The 23428-nt window shown below is 43.7% G+C and overlaps 2 protein-coding genes and 1 long non-coding RNA gene across 3 annotated transcripts in view; 2 read left to right on the forward strand and 1 right to left on the reverse strand.

Annotated features, from left to right (window-relative positions):
• Positions 1 to 22321, forward strand: LOC143416049 (uncharacterized). The gene is made up of 6 exons (XM_076881415.1): positions 1 to 41; positions 359 to 532; positions 5437 to 5610; positions 10434 to 10480; positions 10629 to 10928; positions 22194 to 22321. Exons 1-6 carry the CDS (start codon positions 1 to 3, stop codon positions 22319 to 22321), a joined length of 864 nt encoding a protein of 287 aa, XP_076737530.1.
• LOC112432912 (protein NLRC3-like) overlaps positions 1 to 23428 on the forward strand; it is a 414611-nt gene that overhangs the window by 223157 nt on the left and 168026 nt on the right. The gene's annotated exons all lie outside the window — the stretch shown is intronic.
• LOC112432910 (uncharacterized) overlaps positions 1 to 23428 on the reverse strand; it is a 232358-nt gene that overhangs the window by 199592 nt on the left and 9338 nt on the right. The window lies entirely within an intron of this gene.

Consider the following 23428-nt stretch of genomic DNA (forward strand, 5'->3'; position numbering starts at 1 on the left):
ATGGAGCACAAATTGTCCACGTTTCTGAAATATTTCTGGGTGTAACTGTCACCAAAGTGCAATTTAGACCTGGCCTGTGGTTGTTATCTAAGTGATAATCATCAATTCTACTAAAACAAATACAAAATAAAGAAGTTTGACACATTCTGTTGATATCAAAAGCACACTGAACAATTCAGTGTTGTTTTACTGCTGTTCTCTCTTCACTTCTTCTCCTCTGATTCTCTCCACATGTTGCTCTGCATCAGTGCTCAGTTTCCTGACAAAACAAGATGAAATATTGCTAAATATAATAGTATCTCATTACGCTTCAACATAAGTGTTTTATTTTTGTAATTGTTTATCTGTTATTTTTCAGACTGAGTCACTGTGGCCTGTCAGAGAGAAGCTGTGAAGCTCTGGCCTCAGGTCTCAGCTCTCAGACCTCTAATCTGAGACAGCTGGACCTGAGTAACATCAACCTGAAGGATTCAGGCGTGAAGCTTCTGTCTGAAGGACTGAAGAGTCCACACTGTACACTGGAAACTCTCAGGTGAGATCAAGCATTTTTCTTTCATCAACTGACAGAATTAGCAGATTAATAATAAGGCAGTCCTCTAATAAGAGGAGAAGTGGAGGTGTTTTGAAGGGCAACGTACTCTTATGTTAACAAGACAGGAAGTAGTTCCTGGGAACTGCTTCCTTTGTTATTGTCTAAGTGGAAACATGATGGTGAAACAGTGATGAGTTTGCAGAGGTGGATCCACAGCACACAACACAACAATGCTGTTGGGTGCTGAAAGCAGACTTCTCACAGATTCTGAGGCTGCAGGTTTCATCACTGTCCAACCAAAATTCACTGAACCAGCAGTAAATGAACGTCCAAAACGACGCTTCATGTTTAAAAAACAGATGATCAGGGGGATTTGTGTTTACATCTTTTTTGTGTGATCTGTTCACCTGCTGTTTCAGCTGTTTGGTGGTTGTTGAGATGGTTTTGTGAACTTTTAGCTGAGATCCTGACGTTTCTGTAGATACCACACATGTCTAATTACTTTGTACAGCATGAATGGCCATAACGAGGTTTTTAACAGTAAGAAAAGTTGTAAAACTTCAGAAAATATAGTTAAAAGTCCAAAACCTTCTACGTCTGGTGGCTTGTGGTAAGGAGCAGATCAAACGAGTAAAGAATTACGTTCTAATTATAAATGGCTTCAACAGCACATTCAGGTCTGTGAGACTCATTCAGACACTGAGCCGTGGCTCTGTGCTACATGCACATATTTCTGCATCTCTGCCATTCAGACACACTTTATATATAGTTTATTTTATGTAGTATTCAATACTGAACTGTACATTTAGTCTTTTTAAAGGCAGCAAGTTTTATTCAGTGTTTTCATAAAAGCCTTATTTCTATCCATTTACTGCTATTAGGAAGAACACGTGAGGTTTAAGACCTGGACCAGTTTGAAACCTTTTGTCCTCCACAGTGGAAAATGGGTGGAAATAAAAATGGGTCTCACTTTAGCCAGCTCCTAATTTTATCAGTTCTACTCTCAGCGTCTCCTGTATATCTCCTGTATAAATGTTGCACTCAGCTTTGTGCTCTCCAATATCACTGAAATGCAGCCAGATGCTGCTCATTTTGCCTTTTCACTCTTTCCTGACACGCTTGCATTTCAGTACAGCTCCCATTTCTCTGTGTACTGGTCTCTACCACTACCCTTGCTGTCTATGGGACATTTCCGTCTTCTTTCACATAATGGTATGATCCCAGTCTATGTTTGACACCCCTGGTTTACACGGTTTGGTATTCAATGTACAAGTGAGTTAGCTCTCAGCTAACTAGCAGACAAGCTAACTGCTGGGACTGCGTCTTTCTAACAAGAGCGTCAGACACTCAGACTGGTTTCCTTTGTGGATGATGATGTGTTCTCACACTGATCCTTCATGCTGATGCTGCCATCCACCCACTGCTCCTGGATTCCTCATCATCATCTCCATCAGCCCTCACAATACTCCACCTTCATCAGCTTCATGTTCAGGAGCCTGGATGGACAGTAATTCTTTCCATGGGTTATGGTGGGACATTGAGAGCTGAAGTCAAACAGCAGTGAGAATGAAAGACTGATTCATTTCTATTTAGTCTTGTGATGTGCAGCTTTGTTCAGAGCATTAAGGCCCAGCAAAGATCACTGAGGTCATAGAGTCCTGATGAAACCTGTGTGCTTATAGAAACTGAGACCAGATGAACCAGAATAGAAGGACATTAAAATGAAGTGTCAGCTACACAAAGGCAAAGCTATTCAGTTGTTGCTGTGAGTTATTTAAATGGAGGATGGAGTCAGACTTTAAGCTGCTGGACTCAGTCACTATATCCTGTTGTCCTCATAGAACCTGGACACACAGACTCACCTGTGACACAGTGACACAGTGTGGGCTACACACACATTAGAAAGTGGATCAGTCACACTTGTGCAATCATTTGTTGTGCTGGGAAACCATGAACACTTTGAATCACATTAATGGCTTTGTTACAGCAACATGCAATCATGAGTTCAAAAGTAGTGTATTGTGTACTTATTTTAATAGTACTGCAGTATGAGAAGTGCAACATTCAGTGTGCAGAAACAGATCAGGTGCTTTCTAACAGCAGTGTTCCCTTTAACACAGCAGCAGTTCAAATATTTCTGTCAGTCTGAGCTGAAACATGAATCTAATCAAATATCAAATCAAAGTTCTTTGCCTCTGCCAGGACGTTAACATTTGATCTAGTTTTTTACAAAGTTCCCTCAGCGTCCAGAGCCACCAACATACCTTTGATCAACAGCAAGTGAACATTTATAAATGTGTGTTTGCAGAACAGGAAGCAGCAGAACTATTGTTCTGTTATCAGGCAGCAGCACAAACGCTCATCAGCTCATTTACTGTGCAGGACTTTGAGTGTGTGAAGTGTGTGTTTGTGCTGGATTTCCTTTGGAGAATCTCAGTCAGAAACCAGACAAAGAAAAACTCTTTCAACAGTCCAGGTTGAGTTGACAACATGAACTGCATTTATCTTCCTCTGACTTGACATGTTCTTCCTCCTCTGCACCGAGCCAGCTGCTAAGACTCACAAGCTCATTGACATTTTCTGATGATAAAGAAACTCTCTTCTTCTGCACAATATGAGCAGCAACAGAGAAGAAGCTTTCACAGGTACAGATGTTGCAGCTGTGGCCAAGTACATGTGCTGCATGTTGGAGCAGCACTCTGATGGACAGGCCTCTGTACTGATGGTGGGCTCTGCTCTGTATCCACCACACTGTTCTCAGCTGAGTCTTCCTCCTGTTCACACTCTGATGAAGCACCAACAGGGCCAACTTCTTCTCTGGTGGCTCGGATGTTGTTGCTTCCACAGGTTTCCCTCCAACAACCCTCTGTTCCTGCAGTGAGTTCAGTAAGATCTGGGTAAACACTTGAGCTCCTTGAATCTGGCTCCAGCAGCAGTTTTCACATATACAATGTTGGCATTTTGCTTGCGTGTCTCCAGGTCTGTTCTGAATGTAGACTTGAATTTGACCACGTAGGCGGGGTCATCATCTGAGCTCTCCATCACCTGAGAGAGATGACAAAACACAGAATCACAGAGCATGAAACCAACGTTTCTCCTCCCAGAAGTTCAGTCACAGACCTGCAACAGAAACAAGAAGATTCAAATGACGCAGAGCTTTCATTTACTTATATCCACAAACATGTCCTCTACATATTCATGCTGTATTTACACACACATACAGAGGCTGTTTGTCTCTCACACACAGACAGGACACTGAGAAATACATCATGTTTAATAGCAGCTCATGTGTTACATCTGTAACAGCTGGTTCATGTTGTAACGCCGTGGCTTTCGTAGTCTCTCCTTTTTCTACAGCTCATGTGTTCTTCTTGTGATGCTGCGTCTTGAGGCTCATACATGCCGTCATTTGTTGATCCTAAGAACGTTCCTCAGACCGACTTCTTCAACAACAGATAACTTTAGTTGTATCAACACTGCCTCCTGGAACAGTTTAAAATGAACATGTCAAAGATCTGTACCTGTCTCCATGTTTCTGTCCCCGCCCCTTTCTTTCTGTCCTGGGTCATGTGAGCGCTGCAGTAGTATTAGGCCCACCCTCAATGCTCCCATTGGCTGAGACGCATAATGACGCCCATTTCAAGCCAGCACTGATCAACATCCCTCCTGTGACCCATGGCTTTTATATTCAGAGCCAGTGAGCACTTTCACAATAATCATGATTTTAAAAACTGTGATTAAAATAATTGCTGACGTTAATCAGTTAATGAGTTAACGAGATAATAACAGGTTAAGTTGCCCTAATAATTAGACTTTGGTGACAAACTGATGTGATCTCCATGTTTCCTTTGTTGGACTGTGGGCGAGTGTCAGAACTGAATGTACTGAGTAACATGTAGAGTTTAAACATGTGTCAGTTCCAGTTTTAGAGCTCTAAAGTGCAGCTATCATGTTAGGAATATGTTAGGAATAGACAGGAACACTGAGCACACTGAGGTCAAATCTTTATTTTACCACTCGCTGCATTCTTGATGTTCATGAATTCAGCAGCTTCATGATTGTCTGCAGCATTAATCTCATATTTCCATTAAAGTGTTGAATTTGACTGTTTGATGTTCTTTATGATCTCTGGCACCAGTTCATCTGTAGGCTGAGCTCAGTCCATCCATTTAGTGAAATGATGTTTAAAGGTCTCCTTGTTCTGTGAGCGTGCACAGATCCTGAAGCAGAAAGCCTGGGTTACAGAGAAATGATCATCACTGTGATGATGCTCATCATCTCTGACTGGGATTTGAGGTTTTGTCAAAGCAGCAAAGAAAGCCTGGCTATGTTGGACTGGGTGTGGAAGCAGCTCCCAGTTTGAGTTCAGGAGACAGACACCCTCTCTACTTTGAAGATCAGCTTCAAACTTTCCTTTTTGATAAAGCTTATAGTTCGAGCTGGATCAGGTGACCCTGAACCATCCCTTAGTTATGCTGCTATAGGCTCAGGCTGTTGGTGGACTTCCCATGATGCTCTGCTTTCTTCTCCCCTCTTTTCACTCCTGATGCTTTTATATGTCACTACTGCATGTCCTTAACTTTTGTCTCTCTGTTTTGTTCTTGTCTCTCTGAGCTCATCTCTTCTCTTTCCCCTCACCCTGCAACCAGTCATGGTAGATGCTCCTCCTGGAGCCTGTTTTCACTGGGAGGATCTTTGTGTCAAAGGGAGTTCTTCTTCCCACCATCACCAAGTGCTGCTCACAGTGGAGGCGGTTACCTTACACTGTTAAACAGCTTCAGATGACTGTTGTTGTCTGTTGGGTATTGTCACTTATAAATAAAGTTACAATGGATGGATAGATGTTATTGTGACAAAGAGAAAACAACTGTTGACAGATAGATTGTTGTTTTGTGTGTCTGCAGTCTGTCAGGCTGTCTGATCACAGAGGAAGGCTGTACTTCTCTGGCCTCAGCTCTGAGCTCCAACCCCTCCCATCTGAGAGAGCTGGACCTGAGCTACAATCATCCAGGTCCCTCAGGAATGAAGCTGCTCTCGGCTGGACTGAGGGATCCAGGCTGGAGACTGGACACTCTCAGGTATGGAGAGAAAATCTGATAGAGGAGGAAGAGCTGGAAACATTTCCTGTGTCTTTCACTCACTTCCTGTTTGTTTCGGGCAGATGACACATGAACAATCACACATGCAGGAATATTTTCAGGGACAGACACACTAGTCTAGCTGGATAGTTCATGGATATTTATGTAGGGGTCTCCAAGGAGTCTGTTTGCGGGAACATTTAGGTCACAGGTGTACCTGATATAGATACCAGTGTACCTAATAAAGTGTCAGCTAACATTTGGAAATGGAAGCTTAAATAATGACAAACTGTACATTCACAGCTGAATTCACAATAAATTTGTTCTCAAGTGCACATTTTTCTGTTATTGTTCTCAAACAACAGAATGAGAATGAAATATTGATTCTAACAGGGCCCATAAACAGCATTAGCTTATCAGAGTTTCCATCATGGTCACACAAATCCTTAGCAGAGAAAAGTGGCCTACTTAGCAATAGCTGCTCAAGTTGTATAAAAAAAGGGAAAACATTATTAGCATTAGCTGCTAATGTCAGCTTACTTAGCATAAACTCTTTACATCTTTATGCAAGGGAAAGGAGTCACTCATGGAAGCCTATTTAGCATTAACGTCTCACATCATTATAACACAAGAGAAAAGGGTATTAGCATAAGCTACTAATGCTTATTCACCTCAAATTAGCTTTAGCTGCTAATGGTAGCCTACTTAACATTAACTCCTCACTAATATAATGCTAATTCACATCAAATTAGCATTAGCTGCTCATATTGTTATAAGGAAAGGTTTTCCACAATAAAGGCATGGTTAAAAAAGGGAGGAAGGAAGCAGTTGCGACCCTCAGTATGTCTTGAAGATGATCATCCGTAAGTCTGGACCTGTACTTGGACTTATTGAAGTTCAAAGTGGAGAAGAGCTTTTGGCACAAGTATGTGCTACCAAAAAGGCACATGGTCCGCTTGAACATTCGGGAAAGCCGAGGGAAACTAGGGCTCAATCCTCTCAAAAATTGTCCAAGCTTGTCTGCTTTTCCACTCACCTCCCTGAACTTTGTTTTGAGTTCAGAGTTGCACTGCAGCTCAATGAGCTCCATTTGAAGCACAGAAGGGGCATCTTGCACATCAAAGGAGAAGGGGTCCGCAAAAATGTGAAAGGTGGCTCTGTGTGTCTTGAAGTCAGCAAATCTGTGATCAAATTCCTCCTGTAGCCTCAAAATGACATCAACATACTCGTCAGCACTGAATGGTGTGCCTGCATCCACGAGTGCCTTGCATGCTGGGAAATGGCAAAGGTTTGTCTGAGAGAGCTGAGCTTTCCAGAGCGCCAGTTTTGTGGAGAATGCTCTCACGTTGTCATAGGCAGCACTGACAAGTTGCCCCTGGCCTTGTAACGTCTTGTTCAGTACATTAAGCTCATGTGTCATATCAACAAGAAAAGCTGAGTCCATGAGCCATTTGGGATCAGTTAGCACAGGAACACTAACTCCATCCTTCTCCATGAAGGCTTCAGTTCTGCTCTCAACTCAAAAAGTCTCTTTAATACATTTCCCCTGCTGAGCCAACGTACCTCAGTGAAGTCGAGCACATCCCCATATTCTGACTCCATTTCCTCTAAAAAAGCACAGAACCTTCGGTGCTTTAAGCCCCTGGATCTGATTTGGTTGATGCATTTCACAACAATAGACATCACATTGTCAAACTTCAGGCATTTGCTGCAAAGGACCTGCTGATGGATGATGCAGTGCAGAGCAATGGCCTCCTCCACGCCTTCCTCTTCCAGTTTGTTTTGTGCCACCAGTCCATTTTCCCTCCCTGTCATTGATGGCGCTCCATCTGTTGTTATTCCAACAAACCTCTTCCATGGCAAACCAACATTCTCAATGGCATCACACAGCTTGTAAATATCTGCTGAGCGGTGGTCTGGCCATGCATTGGAATTACTGTGAGCAGCTCCTCCATCACTTCAAAACTGTCATCAACACCACGGACATACATTGGGAGCTGGGCAGTGTCGGTGATGTCTGTGGTCTCATCAAGAGCGACTGAGTATACACTGAAACATTTGGCTTTCTCACACAGTTGGTCATAAATGTCACTTGACAGGTCAGAAATGCGATCTGCTGCGGTGTTGGCAGAAAGGCTGATGTTGCTAAACTGACCTTTCTTTCCCGGACAGACTATATTTGCAGCCTGCAATATGCACTTTTAGACAAATGCACCTTCTGTGAATGGCTTCCCTGCTTTAGCAATCATCTCACTAACCACGTGGCTCCGACTGCTGCATTATTCTCTTTGGTTGCTTTCTTGGAGAAATCTTGCTGCCTCAGTAGATCTGTTTTAAGACTGGCAACCCGGTTCGCTCTCTCGTCTCCCTGGTATTTTGCATCCAGCTCAGCATGTCTAGTTGTGTAATGACGTTTCAAATTGTATTCCTTGTGCAGCGCAACTTTCTCTGTGCAAATAAGACAGGTCGGGGTGCCCCTGTGCTCAACAAAGAAATATTGCATTTCCCACTTTTCCTGAAATTGTCGGTGCTCATCACCAACCTTTCTCTTCACCGCAGGCTTTGAAAAAGACATGTTTGGGGCTATGTGACATTTATAATTCTACTTGGTGTCACTGTCGCATTGAAGTTTCAATCAAGCGTTTAGCCGACGGACGGGGAACGTCTCAACGCGTAGAGAACGTCATTTCTGCTTCTTTTTCTTGCAACCGTAGCACGGCGATCGGCAGATAAAAAGCCGGTAGCAGTCTCCTTTGTTTTTACGCTCGATGTTCATGTCTTTCATGACGACACGAACACCGTGGCGTTTGCAGATGGTAGAAAGTGCAGGGATAGCGAGCGCAAAAAAGGCGACTGCTCACGGCGCCGGGCTGTTGTTACAGGAGAAAGAAGCGGAAATGACACCGTGACATATAACAAATAACATCAGCTGTTTCTGATGTTAGTTGTTTTGACTGCTTTTACATTATATTGAAATATATGTAATGTTCATGTTTGCTGCAATGCAAACGCAGTGATGCAAATAAAAACATGGAGCCACAAATTACGGTGCGACCCTATAATTAGTCCGGGTTACCGGGGACCGTTGTTGCCGATGAACAGGTGTCGCTATGTGACTGCAGACTAAATTGGGCTGCATTGAGTTCATGACTTTTCTTTTATCCCGCCGCCTACGCATCACTGTGAGAGTTAATATGAGATCTCTCTCTGTGGAAAAATAACTTTAAATCCCACTGACGTGTGTATAAATCTATATACGTATAATGTCCCGCTGGGCAGCAACTTAAAAAAACAACTTTTTTTGAAGTGTTGTGAACGCAGCGCGCTGGGGCGAATGTCGGCGTTTGCCCAATAGAAAGGAGGAAGCCAGCCAGGCACAGGAAAGAAAGAAACACTCCAGGGCAACGCTGCTGGAACTTTGACTCATTGAGAAATGTTTCCCTGCTTGCATCAAGCCCGGCTGGTGTCCCCTGAGATCCATATCCCACCCTGATTGGTGGGTTAATTCAGCTCCGCCCACAACACTGTAAAGTGTCATACATTATCAAACTAACATTACATTTTCATATTAAGGTGGGGCCAAAAACTATCGTCCTGCGGGCCGCAATTGGCCCGGGGGCCGCGAGTTTGAGACCCCTGGTGTAGGAGGACACCTGCTCTGTGTCTGGTTAAGTATAAGAGCCCTTTGTTAGGGGGACCGCTGGACTCTTAGCACCAGCTTTGGGGTCACAGGGTCACATCTGGAACACAGACACACACACATGCACACAGACACACACACACACACACAGACACACAGACACACACACACACACACACACACACAGACACACACACACACACACAGACACACAGACACAGACAGACACACACACACACACACACAGACACAGACACACAGACACACAGACACAGACACACAGACACAGACAGACACACACAGACACAGACACACACACACACACACACAGACACACACAGACACAGACACACACACACTCACACACACACACACACACACACACACACAGACACACACACAGACACACACACACAGACACACACACACACACACACACACACACACACACTATGCACAGACTGGTACTCTTTGTTCATACCTGTGTAAGACGTCATAATGAACTTGTGCATATTCATGTAAGCTCAATAAAGAGCAGTGTTACGAGGGAGCAGACGAGAGCGACTGAGGTCAAGTGAAGGAACGGCGCTGTCACAGTTCTCTCCCTCATCAATTGTCTGGTTCCAGCGGTGGGTCTGTGCTAGACGACCCATCACCAGCTTTTTCCACTGGTTACCAGTACGTGGTAGAATCCACTTCCAGATCTGGTTGTCTTTAAATCTGTGAATGGATTGGCTCCATCTTATCTCTCTTTAACAAAAGAATCCAAGTGGAGCCCTCAGGTCTGCAGATAAGCAGCTTCTGACCAGAACTAGACGTAAAAACAGAGGTGAGCTTTATCGATGGCTGCAGCCAAACTCTGGAACAGTCGCCCTTCACATCAGGTCGTCACCAACACTGGACATTTTTAAAAGCCGGTTGGAAACACATTTGTACTCTGTAGCTTTCAATCCTGACCAGTCTTTATAGTCATTACTGTGTATGTTTCCTATTTTCTCTCTACTCTGTGCAGCACTTTGGCTCAAGCTGTTTTTAAATGTGCTGATAAATAAATGTAGATTTCTTTGAATAAAACAGTGGAGCCGAGCTTTGAGCTCAGTGTGTAACAGTGTGTGTGTGAGAGCCATGTAATGTCCATGTGTGCATGCTGACTGTGCTGCTCTGACCCCCCTCCTCCTTTCAGGGTGGAGCCTGCTGGAGTCCGATGGTTGAGACCAGGTCTGAGGAAGTGTAAGTGTGTTTTTAATGGGATTCATGAAAACAAAGCAGCACACATTCAACCATCTTCATCATGTCAGGAGTCATCATCAAAGTGTCAATCAATGAACAGATGATGGATCAATAACTGCAGCTGGATTGTGTTTGTTCTCTCCATCAGATTCCTGTCAACTCACAATCGACACAAACACAGTGAACACAAACCTCCAACTGTCTGACAACAACAGGAAGGTGACACGTGTGGAGGAGGTTCAGTCATATCCTGATCATCCAGACAGATTTGATTACTGGGCTCAGCTGCTGTGTAGAAATGGTCTGACTGGTCGCTGTTACTGGGAGGTCGAGTGGAGAGGAAGAGTTTATATATCAGTGAGTTACAGAAGCATCAGAAGGAAAGGAGTCAGTGACTGTTTGTTTGGATTCAATGATCAGTCCTGGAGTCTGATCTGCTATAATGATGGTCCTCAGTCTTTCTGTCACAATAATATAAAAACATTCATCTCCTCCTCCTCCTCCTCCTCTGTCTCTAACAGAGCAGCAGTGTATGTGGACTGTCCTGCTGGCACTCTGTCCTTCTACAGAGTCTCCTCTGACACTCTGATCCACCTCCACACCTTCAACACCACATTCACTCAAACTCTTTATCCTGGGTTTAGACTCTGGTCTCGTGGTGCCTCAGTGTCCCTGTGCTGAGTGGAGTGTAAAGAGTGTCTCCTGTTACAGAAACACTCTGACTGTTGAACAGATAGTTCAGTCTGTACATGTCTGTCTCTTTCACTCACAAACACGTTTTCAGATTCATGGATTCAATCAGTTGATGTTTGAAACTCTTCTAAATGATTCCTTGTAAACTTCTTCAGTCACAAACAAACAGGAAGTGATGTCACATGTGTTCCTGTCCACACAGCAGAATGAGTCTATTGCTGACAGTGATGTACAAACAGAGTGAGCATTTCTGAGGCCCAAAATAAACTGAGTAGTTCACTGAATGAACAATGGACTGTGAGCTCAGTTCCTTCATCATTAGTATGGATTATATATGTATATGTATTATATTAGTATCATATATATCAGGTGCTGCTGCTTTCAGTCATTGTGCAAATGTGCTGTTTGTAAGCTTGTAAAGCTGCAGTCAGCTGAGACTGAAGAAGTCACCTGATCAGTGAGCAAACGTTTCTGAAAACGTCCAGATGAACAGAATCAACCTTTTGGGATCAGCCAGCAATGCAGCATCATTGTTGTTCAGCTTCAGAGGTTTGCAGGAATGAACTGATGAGCAGAAACAGCTGCAAAGTCCAAGAAAATACCAGCTGGAGTTCAGCTGCATTTGAAGAAGTCAAAGAAAAGTAAGGATGGCAAAGGGCGACGTTTTCTTCCAAAGAGCTGCAAACATGGTCGACGCCTCATTAGAAGAATCATCTGGACATTTGTGAGGAACTCTAACCAAGAAAGCAACGTCACACAGATCCAACAGACAGTTTCCATGACTGCAAGTGTTGAGTGGAAAAATGCTACATTGCATTATTGCATCCTCTCACCACAGGAGGCGCTGTTGGCACCACTGATTGCTGATCAGCTGTTCTCTGATGATCTGATTGATACTGTGAATAACGGGACTCACTGAACTCTGTGACACAGTGAAGATTACAGAGTTTAATTTCAACATCTGACTGACGTCACACAGACAGAAGGATGAACCAGTGAGGCACAGAACACAGTTACTGGAGATACTGGATCAGCTCCATGTGAACCTCTGATGGAGAAGCTGCTGAGCCAGAGAAACATCAGGACATGACAGCAGCTGCACTTATCTAACAACATGTAGCAGAGCTGATCTATGTTAGAGGATCTATCACAGCAGCTGAAGCCAAAGTCCAACACTGGATACCAGCTGAGCCTGTGCTGAGTGTAGTGTTACAGGAAAAGGGCAGAAACACTGGTAGCTCCCAGTGATGCTGACTGGGGCACAGAGCTGAATGATGCAGCATCAGGACACTGTTTCAGTCTGACTGACAGAGAAACCTGTAGCTGTATCTACATGTGAGGCAGAGGCCACACAAGCAGCTTTCTATGTTTCACAGTGACTGAGATCTTCAGTGGGGGTGGACATGCTCCTGTACAGACCTCTGAGGAGAACCAAGGTGCAGTCAAAGAGTCCAGTCTGTCCTCACAGATGTGAACATGTGCTTTCATCAGGTCTGCTGTCAGCTAGCAGGCTCACATCAGAATCACTGTTCCTGAAAAACACAGTCTGTGTGACATCATCAGTCAGCTGATGGTCCCAGATCTGAATGGTTTCTGTCTCTACTGAGGAAGTCAGAGAATATCACTGAGGTGTGGATCAGGTCTGAGTGAGCTGTGGAGGGACAGCTTTAAACAGTCCACAGGTCTCACGTCCTGCTCAGTCTGGTAGCAGATACCTCGTATTGTTCCAGATGTGCTGACATCAGCAGCAGCACAGCTGTGTGATACCATGAATCTCAGTTATTGATCCAACACACAGTAAATACAAAGATCAGGATTTCTGAGAGTAATCATTATGAGTCTGAACACATGATCACTGAATGTTAGTCTCCACAATAATAAGCTAACACAAGCAAACACAGCTTTCAGCTCTTATTTTGAAACTGGCTTATTTAGAGAGCTGTGATGTGAGCGTGCCTGGCTCTGAGGCACTTGGGTCAGCCTCTGTTGTTTAGAAGTGTTACAGACTGTGAATGACACAGACCTGTCAGTTTCCATGTTTGTCTGTAACACAGCTCAGGGGCTCCATGCTGAACGCATCCATCCAGTGTTATTGATCCAGGACTGATACCAGCATTGGGATCAATACTACAACACACAATCACATGTGTCCACGTGATGCAGTTTGAAGACCAATCAGATGTCTCTGTATGAGGAGGCGGGGTCACAGGAGGTTCACAGAAACTCTGCAGCAGCATCATCAGCTCACATGGAAACTTTGATGATTCACTTCTGTGGTGTTTTTACAGAAACACGTCACAAAATTAGCTCCACCTGTTTTGTGAGCTTTGAGTTTCTTGTCTTCATCCTGGATTCTTGTGTTGCTGTTTTTACACACAGCAGATATTTCCTGGTTGCTTCCTTGATGACCACATGAAGCTTTCTGAAGCTTGGATTGAAAACGCTTCATTACTCAAAGCTTTCCAACACAGGCCTCTGTGCTGCCATCTGGTGGACAAACATGTGAAGTGCAGCGTGAAGCTACAAATGAAACTGCTTCAGCTACGTTTATATATAACATACTATAACCTGTATAATGTGGAGATCAGGGAAATTATTTTGTTGCTACTGTTAATAATCATCATCATTACCATTGCATTAATAATATAATCTACAGCATTGATATTGCATTCAGATGTTTAAACATTTTGGTACCCAATTAGCCTTTACTACAGGTGCAGTTATAACCACTTTAAACTGTTGAGTTGAATCTATGATCTTAAATGCTTTTGAATGCTTGTTATAATCTTAAGTGTGTATGGGCTGATTCTGTTGATTCTGAGTCCACTCTGTGCAAAGTGTTGACAGGAAACTGCAGGTTTGCAGAGCGTGCTTTTGCAAAAGTGAAACTAAAAGCAGAGTGTAAGTGCAGCTGATTCTGAGGAGCTGTTTGGATGATGCTATTTGAATAACCAGGTTGTTCATTATTATCTTTTATACTTTTATATTCTTTTATTAAGCTTCTAGTAGAGGTTCTTGATTAAAACATTTATTCAATATACTACATATATAGTTTTAGTAAACTGCTGACACATTTGAGAGTGGCCTCTGTTTGACTGCGAGCGTTAGTAGGTGAGAGGTGACACAGAGTGCCAAGTGAGGTCGTGACACACACACACACATAGTAGATACATTCAGTTATAGGTGAGAGGTTAATCATGTTTGCTTGCAACTGCGGGCGTGCAGAAGTGGTATCTTACTGCAGAGCATGGTCTGTGTTTTTGGAGAAGCGGCAGTCAAAAGGTTGACAGGAAACATCTGCCATGAAGATAGAGATAATGTTCTTTTCAAACTGTGTTAAAAGTCATTGTGGTTTTGATTTGACGTATGTATGTATGTATCTGTGTGACGTTGAAGGGGCGTCATTAAATTCAAACCCCGATGGTATAAAATATCTGTTCATGCTTTGATTAGTCGGAGATCAGCGCTGTCTGCGTACGGCGCTGGTCCCCCCACGCCTGTGTTCATTAAAATCAATTGTTTGACCAAGCTCTTCTGGACCTGGTTGTTTGTACTCTCCTTCCTCAATATTTGAACCTTAACAATAACCTTATGTATAGTGTATTATGTAGGTGTTAGAGCTGGGGGTAGAACTGCTGATGGCCTGGTTGTTATTTATGTTCCCCATGGTTCACCAGCTCTCACACAACATCAGCACCAATGATCCACGTCCTTATAAACCTCTGAATCAGGTCCTGAAGCAGTGACGTCCTGAGTGAAGACCTCACTGATCACATGACTCTGGTCACCTGACTCAGTGTTTCTGAAGCAGTGTGCTGGGTTTTTAAAAATACGTGGCTGCTGCCTGATGTTGGGCCCACAGAGGAAGACGACTCACTCGCTCTTCTTCACTTCCTCCTTAAACATGTGGAAGGAGAGCAAAGTGCTGCCAGACTCTTATTTCTGACAGGAACAGAAGAAACCACAGCAAACTGGTCCAGTTCTTCATCTTCATCACAATCGGTTTATTTCTGATGGTGTCTTCAGTCTGAGGTTTGAAGTTTCCATGTCTGTGTGATGTGTGGTGTGAAGGCTGCTGGTTAAACTGGGACGCACTGAGTGCTCATAGAGAGATGCTCCATGAGTCCCAGTACAGACTACAAACATGGTGGAAACTTAGCTTTGATATCCACACACTCTGCACGTCTGTGAGTAACTGTGATGAAGATGTGCAGAGATCTGTGTCCAAACAGGAGAAAGACTGTAAAGACTCTGTGCTTCTAACAGCCTCTGTTAACATATGTGAGGCTGTTTGTTGTTGTTGCCATGGAGCTTTGCACTGTTTGGGTCAGCAGGTCATGTGATCAGGTTTGTTCTGCTGGACGATGGTTCAGTGTCAGGTTTGTTTGCATTCATCAATAAATATCTAAATAAATCAAAGACTCCATGTTTGTTCTTTCATCATGTGACCTCTGCTCATCCATCTCTGTGTGTATCAGGATACATTTGGTTCATAATACACAGAAAAATCAGAGTTATTACCTGTAATAAATGTGAAAGATTCCTGCAGTGATAACCAGGCAGGACTGAAACACATCCAAGCTGTCACCACGGTAACAGCACCGCCCATCCACAGGTGAGGGGAGGAGCAAAAAGAGGGACTTTGACCATTTTATACTAAAAACACTCAACTAATGTTTCTAATATGAAACAAATAAGCCCACATTAATGTGAGCGTTTATTAAATAATAATAATGATGATTTCCTCCTGATCTCATTTCCACAGCAGAGAAAACTGTGGTGTATATTGAGGTGGAGGGTGTGGTCTGTGGCTCAGGTGTAGAGTGAGGGTGGGGTGCACCACAGCAGCATGCTGGGACTGCTGAGGGTGGAGGAGGGAGTGATGATGACATCAGAGCTGCAGCACAGAGACCAGTGAACACACAGTCTGTTCATCTTTGCATAGATACAATATACAGCACAATATTGAATGACAGACACGCTGTGGGAGCTTCCACAGATACACTGACGTCAGCATCCAGAGTCCTCCTGCTGCTCCCCCCTCAGAGCCCCGTGATCAGCACCAACACATTCAGTTAGATGACAGAGTCCAGCTGCAGCTAGAATCAGCTCCCCTCTGTGAACAACAGCACAGCGTCAGTGTTTCACACTCAGTGAAAGGAGGAAACAGCAGAAGAACACCATGTGTGCTACGTTTCCCAGGACACACTACAAACTGCACAAATACAGAGCAGCACGTGGAAGGACCTGGAGCTGCATTTACAGAGCTGCAGACAGCGTGATGTCCTGTATGGACAGGTGGAAGGAACCAAGTCCTCAGCTGGAACACTCGTGTTTGTCCACAGACAGGAAACACAGCAGGAAACTTCCTCACAGAAGTGCAGCTCATGGATAACACACTTCCTGTCAGTCAGAATGAGGCTGCAGCCAAACACAGAAAGGTGTTTTTGTCCAGATGAGCCCAGAGAAGAAACACGAGTGTTCACAGACATCAGAAGCTCAGAGAGGTGAAACATGAGGTTGGAGTCCTCGTCAGCATCCAGAAGAGCTGCTGTGAAACCCTGAGTACTCATGACAGACTCTGATGGCACAAACACATCATGATTCAAACAGAAAGACAAACATGGAGCTCCTGATCCTCCTGCATGAGAACAAGCTGACATGAGCGCTGTGTCTGAGAGTGTCTCCCTGTCACAGTGACAATAACACAGCTGCTGCTCACAGTCATTAAACTGACCTGAGGTCAGCTGTGCTCCTTACATATGAACCATGTGACCTCACATCAGTGCTGTGGATGACTGTAGTCATAGAAGAGTAGAGCTGTAGCAGGTGGTGTGAGGAGGAGGTGGTGTATTGTAGTTAACGCAGTACTGAAACACTCCAGCAGAGGGCGCTGTTAAGTCCTTATTGTAACACAGTTACTGTGTGCAGTTAGACTTCATACATAATCTGCACTTATTTCCATCAGACATGCTGTCAGTAAATGATTGGTTTCTATTGATTCTACTTCCTGTTGACTCGTTTGATGACAGTGAAACAATCACAGCTGATTGTGTGATGATGTAAACTGTCACTGTTACATTCAGTGTGTGTGACATAATGTTAGTGCAGGCTGATAACAGCCTGGTTCTGTTAGAAACACATGAACGTGTCCATAGATCAGTGTGTGTTTAACATGAGAGCTTCAGCCCTGCTGATGTGTTAAATAAAGACATGCAGGAAAACTGATGAGACTCTGAAATAACTCTTTATATTTATAATGTAACTCTGCATCAAAAGAACAACAAAGGATCCCAGACAGGTTTCTGTGAACAAAGACCATTCTGATGTTTCTGTGTTTCTAACACTTTGACATTATTAGTAAACAGACTGCAGTGAGCAGCATTTATAAAGAGCTTCTATATAAAGATATGACAGCTGTTTGACAAGTTTATCACTCTGTGTTTGGACCTGATCAGTCCAGCTGTTTACTTGAAACATGTTCATTTACCTGTTCTGTTATATTCATGTTCTTGTCTCTGTTGAAAACACATTTTAATGTCCCTCAGATTTTTCTCCCAGATGAATAAATATAAAAATGACACAAACTGACTGCAGCTACTTTTTGTCCTTTCTGTCAAAAACCTTCATGTGACTCATGAGAGACACGTTTCAGCTGTTTGTGACAGATCAGAGGCCAACAAGTCATTTATAACACTTTCCATCATTGTTTAAAGTTCTCAGTGTTTCTGTGTTGCTGCGTATAGGATCTCCCAGCATCATCACTGTGCTGTCCAATCATTGTGTGCGAGGTTACCCTTATAGTGCGATGTGTGTTTGCACAAAGAGAAGCATGTGTGTCAAATATAAATAAGCACAGAACAGAAACAGCTGCTCGTTTCTTCTGTTTAGAGTCAAGTTAGTGTTTTGTGTCTTTGTTTGAGGCCTGATGTCGAGCAGAGGTGTGTGTAACTGCACTGCTCTGTTATATGTGTGAAGTGTGTGCTTCTCTTCAGCATCATCTTTGTCACTGCTGATTCCTTTGTGTCATCATGTGTTGAGAAGAGAGAACAGTTATAACGGAGGAGCAAAAGGAAGCCCTGAAATCTGCATCAACAAGGAAGTGTTGGCTCACCAGTGATCCCAGCAGAGCCACTGGTTTGGCTCCAGTTGTTCTAGATTCAATGATGTTGTTGCTACAGATACATGTCAGCATCTTTATTGAATTTAATATGAAGCAGAAATGGTGTCATTAGGAGAAGAAGAGGAGAACAAGTCCGGCGAGGAGGCAGCAGCTCTTAAAGATGAAACAGCAGCTCAGCCCTGAGCTCAGAGAGCTGCACATGAAAAAGCTCCTCAAGCAGATCCTGTCAGAGGTTTGTCATCAACAGGAGGAACTGTTCACATCATAGGATGAAGATGCTGTCAGCTGGATGAAGAAGGTTATTTAATGCAAACGTTCACACTGAAGTCAAATTGTTGTCGTGTTGAACAGATTCATGTACTGATCGTCTCCAGAATGTTAGAAGAGCTTCAATGAATCATTAGAAACAACTTACAGCTGCACAGCTGTGTCAAACACATCTGTGTGTCATTGTGGGATTGTTGTGTTTCTACATGTGACACACGTCTAAAACATGCACACAATCTGAACACAAACAGGGACTCATGTGTTCCCACAGCCAGATGCTGAGAGCCATTTCCTTGTAGTCCTGTGTCTACATACATGAACCATTAGATGTTATTGGAATGATTGTCAGCTCTGATAGTTTCATGTGTGTTTAGCTGGACGCTGTTTGATCCTCGACATGTTTAAAGGTGTCCAGTCCTGAGACACTGGGGCTGGAAACAGCTGTGATGTCATTGGACTGTCACACAGACAGAAGTGCATGAAGTGAGCAGCCGAGGAGCCGCTGATGTTTTGGATTCAACAGCATTTGAAAGGTCGACACAGACACATTTGCACACAGAAAGCTGAATCTGTCATATGCCACAGTGAACTCACTGTTCAGTGTTTTTCAGGAAGCTTCTTAACTGCCTCTGCTGCCAAACAAGCAGCTGATGTCCTTGAGAAGAAGCTGAAGAAGTCTTCAACAACAAATACAGGAAGTGGACTTTCAAATACTAGATTCACTTTAGACTCACAGAGAAATGACTCAACCAGCTGTGTTTGACTCTATGAAAGGTCAGTGTGTGTCTGCACACAGACTGTTGTGTTGGACTGTTATTCAGTTGTCTGCTGAATGTTTTCAAATGTCTGCATCTCAGCTGTGATGAGGCTGGGGGTCATGGGAGGCCACCGTAGCAGCCTCTTCAACATCATGACATCATCATAAATGCTGCTGGACTGTCTGATGGGCTGACGGTGAAAAAGCCGTCGGGAAGGAAACAGAAGACGTTTCAGAGGCTGCAGCAGATTTCTTTGATTCGGGGCCTTTTTCAGCTTTATTGGACAGAGCAGTGAAGATAAGTGACAGCAAAGCAGAGAGAAAGGGGGCGTGGCCCGGGTCAAAGCCAGGCCAGCTGCTCTCCACCTCGTGGTCACCTGCTCATCCTAGTGAGCTCCACCAGCAGCCCTTTCACACACTTTACACTGTCAAACACTGTGTGTGGACCTCAGCTAACAACAGGCTACATTTAAGTCTGGACTACATGCTTTTATATTGTTTTTATTCCATCAGCAGCTCAACATCATGAGCAGCTTTGACATAAAGACATCAAACTCAAGCTGACTTTAAACTACTTTTAATACAGGGGCTCAAAAACAACAACATCTTTATTATATATCAGGACACAAAGTCATTTCATCTCAAAGGGAAACAGCTTTATTTGGAATAACCAGCACTATCAACTGGTTTGGGATCTCCACCAGTTTCATGTCTTTGCAGCTTCTCCAACAAAGTTCCTGTAAAATCAGCATGTTTGTCTTTATTGGTTTGATAGTGATTGATTATTCAGTCCCAATCTGCTGTCATCTAAAGAACAAAATGATGTTTCTATGAGTCACAAAGCTCCAGATGTTGTCGGCTTCACAAAGAAAACAAAGAACTTAAACACAAAGTGTTTGGAGCCAAAATGTTCCCAAGCTGCTCTTTTTGAAATGGCAGAGGTACAGTGGTGTCTAACAGCACACTGTGGAAGGCAAACATGTTATTGTTGGATGAAACTTCATGAATCCTTTGTAGATTTGAGCTGTTGGAGCCTTTCTTTTCTCTTCAGGTGTACAGATGCTGAGGAGGCAGGTGAAGCAGGTGGAGCTGTTGTGATGCTGGCAGAGGGTGTGTCTTAGTAACTCTGTGAGGCAGAACTGGATCCAACATTGTGGATGTGTTGATGTTGGAGCCATTAAGAGTCTCTGGCCACACTGTAGGATTTCCCTTTGATCCACTGTGGGGGCATTTTGGAGTCTGTCAGTGAAACTCTTCATGTTTGTGTTTGACTCCAGTTTATAGAAACAGAGAAATGTGTCATGCTTTTGTTCGGCCTCCACAAATACACACATTTGTTCATTGGTTGGACTTTTTGGAAGGAGACACATTGAAAACCATGTTAATAAGATCTTGTTGTTTCCTGTGGATCCGACACAGAGAGTGGACTTCAGACAGAAAGCGTGGAAGAGATTTTAGAGGCCGTGTGTGGCAACAGGAAGTTTCTGTGTGTTTGCTGATCTTACATGTGGAAAACAACACGTGATGTTTGTGATGTCCTACAATGATCATTGTTCTCACAGCATTTTGAGTGGGAACAGTTCAAACTGGGAGTAGTGGGAGTTATTTACTGATTGAAACAAGCTGAATGTTTCTGTGACGATGAAGATCAGCAGCTCAGCTGATCAATGAACTGACATCTATCAGTCGTTTCATGAGATGAAGTCATCAGCAGACATTTGTTCTGACTGTGTGATGAATGTCAGAACGTCAGGGCTCTGCTTTAGTCACTGCTTGATGATCATTGGCTCATTGTTGAATCCAGGGCCCTGTCTGACCTCTGACCTTTGCTGCAGGTCTTCTGTGTTATCTCCACTTTCATGTCTGATCTTCTGCTGTATCGTCCAAAATAAACATCTGGATCATTTCCAACACTTCAGCAGATCTTTAGTTTGGGCAGTGCAGCACAGAATAACACATATTGTACTATACTGCCCACTTCCTGATCTTATTGGATCTGTGTGTGAGGTTGGTGAAGGAAACACATGTTTACTGAGTGAGTCGCTGCCATTAGGAACTAGTTTTTATATCACAGCCTGGAAATCACACAGGACCATTTCTGCAAGTGAAAAGTCGTCATTGGAGGAAAATGATTGTGTAGTTTGTGCGACTGAAGAATTGTCCCAACTACATGTGCTGCTGACCCTTGACCTTTTCTTTAGGTGCACAGAGGAGTCTGTGGGAACATCCAGAACTGAGGCATCTTGTGTACAAACGTGTTCAGACCAGATGTCAAATGATGTCAGATGTCATCCGTGAGTGGATGCAACTGTGGATCGTTCCAATAAAATGAGGCAGTTTTGTAAGTACAAGCCCACTACAACCCATCATCAACATTTTAAATTACATTATACATCTTCACTGATATAAAGCACCACTATTTTAACCTGATTCACTTTTTCCACCCTAACAGTTCATTCCTCAAATCAAACAAGATATTTGACCCTAAAAAAATGCATCAACAAATAATTTTGTAATAAAATATTTATTCTTCAACTTTTACAAGTGAAATCAAACAAGTGTGTTTAAGAGTGAAACCAGAGTGGAAGCTTTACATAAAACCAGACAGTAAAAATAAGAAGTGCAGGTACGAAACGTCTTAAAGAGCCAGACCACAGATTTGTTGTTGTGTTAATAATAATGTGCAGTCACTCATTGTCACAGGATACTTCCTGCAATGATGCTACGGGTCACGCAGTTCTGCAGAAGTGGAGGAAACAGATGCTTTTCCTAACAGAGACACTTTACTTTAATGACTTAAAGAATCTAACTGACACACAAACCTCAGTTTGTCTGACATTCATGAGAGTAAATGCTCCTGAATGTTCTGTTAGTTCACTGGATGATTGCTCCTGTTTACCTGACTTCAAATGTAAAGATCCCTGAGACAAACTCTCAGTTTCAGGCCACACGAGTTCAGCGCCGACACGATCGCACAACCAGCCGCGACATTAAAGGCTGACGCGCTCACTACCTTTGGTTACAGCTCTCAGCTCACACGACATACACAAAAATAATGACGCTGGATGCTTCTGTGTCCTCAGAAACACCAGATCGCTGTTCACGAGAAAAGGATGGAAACAGAGTGAGATATCGCTCCCGGCGGACACACAAACACTGTGCTAAGGTTTGTTTCAAAACGGAGCTCCTGGGTTGTGTAGCTGCTGAGCGAGCAGGTGGCACACAAAGACGCGCTGTTAGGAATCATTACATCGAGACTGACAGGACGTCACTGGCACATAAACACTGATCTGTGGTTTACTGACAATGTTCTCAACAACAGACGCACAACCCTGGTTTGGTCTGGTTATTTGTGTTGTACGGTTTCGTTAGTCTGACGTGATATTAAGACGAGCTTTTAGGGACGTCAACAAAACGATTTCACGTGCTGAGGTCATATTTATGAATCAATCTGAACAGCAAATAGCAAATAGTTTACCTCTTTATTTTATAACACATATGAACACATGTGTATGGCGTATTTCACGTCTTTATGGGCGTATAGATCTGTAAACAGGCTGATGGGTGTGTGTCTGTTTATTGTAGCGGTGCAGAAATGTTAAAAATGATGATAATAACAACACTTCTCACATCAGGCTACAACACAAACCTCCTGATAGCTGCAAACAGCAAAACCCCAACGACAGGCACACAAAGAGCGAGCAGGGACCCACCCTGACAGCATGTGAGCCTCCTACTACGACTCACTGTGGAGCAACACAACACCAGGAGACGGAGGATATGAGAGAGGATACAGCTGCTGTGGGGGAGCAGCCACACACTCCACAGGAGACGACGGGGTGAGAGATGGTTCGGTGCTCCTAACATCATGTGGACGCTCGTCTGCACATAAACAAACCTCACCTAACCCCACCTCCTTTCTCTTTTTGCAGGGTGGGGTGCTCCATCCTTACACACTTTGCACCACGTGGCTCTCCATCTATTCGTTTACCTTCTTGGGTCTCTTCCTCCTCTGTCCCAGCCCGTTGAGGCGATCGCTGGGGTCCAGCCTGTAGTGGGAGTGGCTGTCCTCGCTCATCCTGTCCCCGTCCACTCCGGGTTATTCCTT

Source organism: Maylandia zebra, unplaced genomic scaffold (assembly GCF_041146795.1).
Source record: "Maylandia zebra isolate NMK-2024a unplaced genomic scaffold, Mzebra_GT3a scaffold11, whole genome shotgun sequence".
Lineage (NCBI taxonomy): Eukaryota > Metazoa > Chordata > Actinopteri > Cichliformes > Cichlidae > Maylandia > Maylandia zebra.